General features: G+C 42.2%; 1 protein-coding gene across 1 annotated transcript; it reads right to left on the reverse strand.

Annotated features, from left to right (window-relative positions):
• Positions 1 to 2211: 2211 nt before the first annotated feature.
• On the reverse strand, positions 2212 to 6000 carry LOC113066192 (APC membrane recruitment protein 2-like). Its single transcript, XM_026237944.1, has one exon. It carries the CDS (start codon positions 5487 to 5489, stop codon positions 3525 to 3527), a length of 1965 nt encoding a protein of 654 aa, XP_026093729.1. The 5' UTR covers positions 5490 to 6000; the 3' UTR covers positions 2212 to 3524.

Below are 6000 nucleotides of genomic sequence, written 5' to 3' on the forward strand. Positions count from 1 at the left end.
TATGTCCTATGTTGCTACATTGTTTATTTCTGAACTATTTAGCTTTTATGATCATAGCACCCCCAAATGTAGTGTAGTCAGTTGGCTTTTTCACCTCTTAGAACCTTTGACATTTTGGGTTTACTTCAGACAATCCCTCACTCAGTCTTGAAATACAGCACTCTTTCTCTCGCTCTCTTTCACTTGTTTTGTATAAATGCGCTCTTATGCATCTTCTCTCTGTTCACTGTAATCAAATTCAATATGATTCCACTCAAGCAAAGCCGCTTCTAAATAGACCCCTTGCTTATACTCATTCCATTACAGTTTTTTGTCCTCACTTCCTCTCTCTCTTCTGCTCCTCTCTCACAATAGCACATGCAAAACAAAAGCCACAGGATACAGGATATAACCACATGGACAAATGAGGTTATGTAGGCAAAAGCAACATTAACAGTAATTCACAGATATGTCATTATATAATAGTATATAATAGATTTTTTTAACAACATGCTAAATTAATTGCCATTAAAATATACATATTTATCTGTTTGTGACAAAAATTATATATATATGTATTAGTTTCCACAAAAATATATGGAGGTGCAATTATTTTAAAAATTGACAATAAAAAAAAATGTTTCTTGAGCACCAGTTCAGCATATTAGAATGATTTCTGAAGGATCGTGGGGCATACAAGACTGAAGTAATGGCTGCTGAAATTTTAGCTTTGCCATAATAGGGAAAAATTACATTTAAAATATAATATAGAAATTAGTTATTTTAAATTATAATAATATATAAGAATATTGCCATTTTTATTATATTTTTGGATCAATTAATTGCAGCCTTAGTGAGCTTATGAGTCTTCCGAACACTCAAGGTATACCAAAAGCATGGTTGCTGAATTGGCACACTAATGATTCTGCCTCTGGCCCTAGTTTTGAACAGATTCTGAGCTTATTAAACAGGCCCTCTAAGCCCCTGCGATTGTCAAACCGAGGATAGAGCCCTGGGGTATCCCATCTGGCTCCAAGATACGATGAGAGCTAATGAGAATATATGAGCTCTGGGATCATCAGGTTAAGCCACCCACTTTTGTCAACCACATGCTAACTGTCTTACTGAGCAGTGATATGCCAACACATCATGTCCCAACAGTTATTGTAGACCTGTTGCCTGAGCCAAGCACGTACAATATTTACAATGCATTTTTTTTTTCACTTTTAATTCTTTGAAACACACACCCCAAAGTAACGTGCAATTAAAAAAATGTGTGGTTTATTTATATCAAATATCAAGGTTTACCAAAGTACCATGACTTTATAATCGCTGTAGCATAGAAACACCAGTGTTTTTTTTAAATAAACCATGTTTCTCTCCTTTTGACCCTGTTGTCTGTCTCTCTCTCTCTCTCTCTTTCTCTCTTTCTCTCATTCACAGAATCAGGTCTTTGAAAACTAGGCCATCCAACCATTAGTCACACATACACACTCACAGTCAGCTCTACTTATGCATACAGCAGTAATGTCTAATTTTCTGCTACCATACACACAGACAGCGATAAAACACATTTTAAAGGGTAAATCCAGCTGACCCAATTACAGCACAGTCATGGCTAATGCTAACTAATTATTTAGACCGTTGCATCTAATAGCTCTGCACACATAAACACACAAACATACACACATTCCAGCAGTTTTCTCATGTGTATGGATGATATCAGAGGGTTATGGCGTTACATAAGGCTTTTACATAAGAAACCACACTGCAGCAAGAGCTGTTCAGGAGTGAATGTTTCTTTCGCTGCACCATTACTGTTGGGACTGCACCAAATCCCCCCTTCAGACACACACATATCCATGTCTCTATACTTGGCCTTAATGAACAAGCACTAAATCGAGCATAGCTCTTTCTTATCTGTATTCACTCCACACGCACTTCCTTCTTTCACCTCACTCTCCCAAAACTACATCAATAACAGATCCATGAGAATGGAAGTAAACACCTCCCTTTGTTAACCGGATTCACACCAATAGCTGAACCCAGACCAGCTTTCTTTTTCCTTCCTAACGAATGGGATTAAAAAGCCAGCAGACTGTTGTTGGCTGCAAAAAAGACAACAGTGATGCCCTTTACTGCTCAACGATTAAAGCAGCTAACATTTAAGCTGCCCACATGGCCCTGTTATGTGTGTGGAAAATGATAAAGGCATTCACACTTGAACAGATATCCACTTCCTGGATGTACACAGAGAGTTGTTTTATTTATTAAATACAGAACAATTTAAAGAAAGGGAGCATATAAAAGAAAGAAGGCATGTCATGGACCTTCTGAAGAGAAAAATGTTTTGCAGTTTACAAATAAAATGTTCTAGAACAGAGTAAAAACTGTATCAAGCCAAATACTGAATTTATTTTCATTTCTTAATCAATTTTTTCTTATAAAAAAAGAAAAGAAAAATTAAGGTTATTTTGCCATTTTTATACTGTAAAACTTGCCAAAAATACTGAAGACAATTTCTGCACTAATTGCTCACTTAAAAATTCTTCCTATTGAAGCCCAGTCCAAATCTCGTAGCCAAAGGGGTGATACCATTTCCAGAAGAATGGTCACATGACGGAAGACAGTTAATTCATGATATATGGGCTTCTCCATATAGCTCTCTCCTTTATTTATTGAGTAGTGAGCAGGCAAATTAAACAGACCTTTGTGTAGAGTGATGTCATGCTACATTCAGAAATATCCAGCTCTATATGTCCAGGTTAGCGGGAGTAGTACAAATCACTGTGAAAAAGGAGGATACTCATGATCCGGGGATTTGTTTTTTTGCAAGCCATGTTTTCCAAAAGACAAAACGAGAAGTGCACACATTTCCACAGTGAGGTCACAGGGAGGTCCTTTTCCAATATAAAAGAGTAAGAAAAGCGAAGATTCAGTAAAAAGAATGTTTTACTTTTCATCAATATGAATAGGAAGTCACATTTTGTGATACGAAAGTGTCTTGAACAAAAGGCTGTTCCCTGATCCAGTTTAAGACTTCATGCAGCTTTATTGTCTGAAGTGCTTGGATTAATCTCACACAGTTCTCCAAATTCATTACATGTAAAATACTGGAGATATATAAGATTGCAGCTGCGTTTTACACAGTGCTTGTGGGATGACATAAGACATTAGCACAATTTCACTGATCCAATGGAAGGGAATGAGAAGCTTTTTGATATTAAACATTCTTCTTAGGATCAGCATTCTCACCTTTTATTCCTCTTTGAAAGGCTGGTGTAAAAAAAAACTCAAGATTACATTATTATGAATGTCATGTGTTACATAGAGCAGTGCATTCTACAAAACTCTTAATTATATTAGGGTGTAATATGCGACATCACAAAAAATAAAAAATATTTTATTGAAAGAAATAATCCTTCGTAGATGGGTGAAATCAAAGAATTGTAAATTGATTGATTTATATCAAAAACCATGTTTTGGCCTAAAGCTCTTGTGATAGATTTGTACTGTCAGAAACATCTGCAGGGCCTCCAAGCTCTCTACTTCCTGCTTTGTGAGGTGGGGGTGCTCTTGTTGCCCGAACGGCGGACAGGAACCTTCGAGACAGGGATTCGAGTGCGTGGTGGGGCATCAGACTTTTTAGGAGGGGTAGTTGAAGTGGGGCTAAGATTGGAAGACAGTGCAACTTGGCTGGAAGAATGGGAAGATGGTGATTGCCTCACACTAATAGGAATCTTGGAATCTCGAGGTAGGCTGGTGCTGCCTTTCATGGAACGGAATGAGGAAGTGGCAGAAGATGAGCATTTTGGGGAAGGCAAGTTCATTTTTAGATCACCTGCAGATTTTGTTGGTGAACTCACGTCTTCGTCTGAACCAACAGCACTAGGGCTGTCGGGATCGAAGAGGTCATAAAGTGCATCTCCAGAGCAGCTGTCCCTCAGCAAACCTTCCCGACGTAGGAAGGTGCCATCCTCATCCTCTGGGCCAGGTGTGGAAGAATCCCAGTAGCCTTCGTCACTTGGTGGGGCATCCTGGAGTTCTTTATCGACAGGGGGAGGTGAGGGATGAGAGGGTTGCTGCTTTCCCATCTTGCTACATCCACTCACAGGGATCTTACTGAGACCAAGAACCTTTACTTGAGATGGCTTCTTCTCAAGGAGGGTTGGGGCATGATGCAAGACAGGCTCTGCACGTCGTAGGGCTGGGGAATCTTCACCATTCTGGGGCAACATATGCCATAGTCCCTGCATGTCAGCATCATCAACCGCCTCTGGACTAGCCATTTCCTCCCCTCCACCCATGTAGGCAACAACTCCACTACCTTGTGGCTTTTTAGGGGCTGCATGTGGTCTTTGGTGGGCTGGCATGTAGCAAGAAGCATGGATAGATGTAATGCTACTGACCTGAGGAGGAAGTGGAGGCTTGGCAGGAGAGCATCTCTCTGAATTTGTCCCTGCTCCACTTAGTCTGCGACCCATGCATCCCCCGCTACTGCTACCGGTTCCACTGCTCGTGGCACTTCCCCCATTCCCAGAATTCTCTTCTGGATCAGCAATGATGTCACCACAGCCTGTCAAAGAATCAAAGCTTTTTAGTGAAGTAACATCAGTGAACATGGAACATAGGTGATCCACAGACTGCTCAGATTGTGGTTCGGCTGTGCTGTGCTCCATTGGAGGGGTCAAAGCGCAGGTCGGAATGGAGGACAGGTGTGTCGAACTGCTATGTTTATCAGGTTGGAGCCTTTCTGTCTGGGCTAGGAGTGGAGAAGGAGCTGGAGATTCCTCAGTTATTGTATGTTGTTGTGAAAGAGACGAACCACAGTTACCAAACTCCTCTTCATTAGTACCCTGTAATTCCTGCATAGACGTTGCTTTCCATTTCTCAGCTTCCCCTAGAAGAGGAGGCTCCTCAGACACTTGCGGCAGGGGCTCAAGAGTCAGTGTCATGTCCTTCTCTATTTCCACACTGCCAGAGCAGGAGGAAAGTATTAGGTCTTCCTCCTTCACCTCCTTGGCCACCTCCAATGAGTCCTCCTGAACCTGGGGCTTCCGCCGCCAACGCATGCTGCTGAACAGCCCCTTAAGTCCTCGTCCTCGTCGTGCCACTGTAGTAGTTCCATCTCCTGCACGGTTGTTGCTCCGGCGCAGTAAAGAGAAGAAGCTGAAAGACTTGGTGATGGAGCTGCGGAGGGGGGCAGTGGACACACCATCTGGCATGCCGGCGTGAAGCTGGTCGCTACTGGCAGATTCCTCTTTCCGGTGGCCATCAAGCTCTGAAGGAGTGTCCATTATTAAGCCATCATGGGTTTTGCTCCTGACAAGTTCCAGCGTTTTGCCAGCAGCTTTACCGGTGGACTCCCCTTTGTTCTTGACAGAGAAGATGCTCGACATGCTGTTGCCAGACTTACGCTTGCCGAAAAGCTTGAAGGCAGCTTTGTTGAGCTTTACTGCTGGCTGAGGATCACATGGAGGCGGTTCACTGCATTCGTTTTGAACCTCCATCTCTGCCACTATCTCTACTGCACCCTCTGTTTTTCTTTCTTTATTGTTCTCCCTCTATTATACCGTCTCTAACTGATTCTTTCCTTTTCCTCTCCCTCGCACCTTCTATCCGCTGCCTTTGCTTGTTGGTGTTCTCCCTGCCTCGCACTCTTTCTCTCTGACTGGTGACTGCGCCTGACAGTCTCTATGGTAACTGGGAGGGTTAAGCAGCTTTCGTCAGCGCTGGAGGCGAGCCAGCACTTTTTTCTCCGCCCCCACATCTCACCCCCTCTGTACACACAAACACACCCTCATCCCCCACACAAACATCACATACCCTTCTCCTCTTTCTTGTCTCAATTATTCCCTCTATCTCACTGAAGAGCATGATATGCATCTACATGCGGGCTGTAAAGAATGAGTGTATTGCTTTTTGACATCTTGATTGTCGTCATGTGCATGTGAGTGCATCAGTGTACAAATATGTGTTCATGTGTATACATAATAGACAGAAAGTTTTTGCATTCTTTGC

This window comes from Carassius auratus, chromosome 49 (assembly GCF_003368295.1).
Source record: "Carassius auratus strain Wakin chromosome 49, ASM336829v1, whole genome shotgun sequence".
Classification (NCBI taxonomy): domain Eukaryota; kingdom Metazoa; phylum Chordata; class Actinopteri; order Cypriniformes; family Cyprinidae; genus Carassius; species Carassius auratus.

Coding starts and splice junctions, on each gene's coding strand:
- LOC113066192 (XM_026237944.1), bottom strand. CDS start 5,489: ATGGAGGTTCAAAACGAATGCAGTGAACCGCCTCCATGTGATCCTCAG.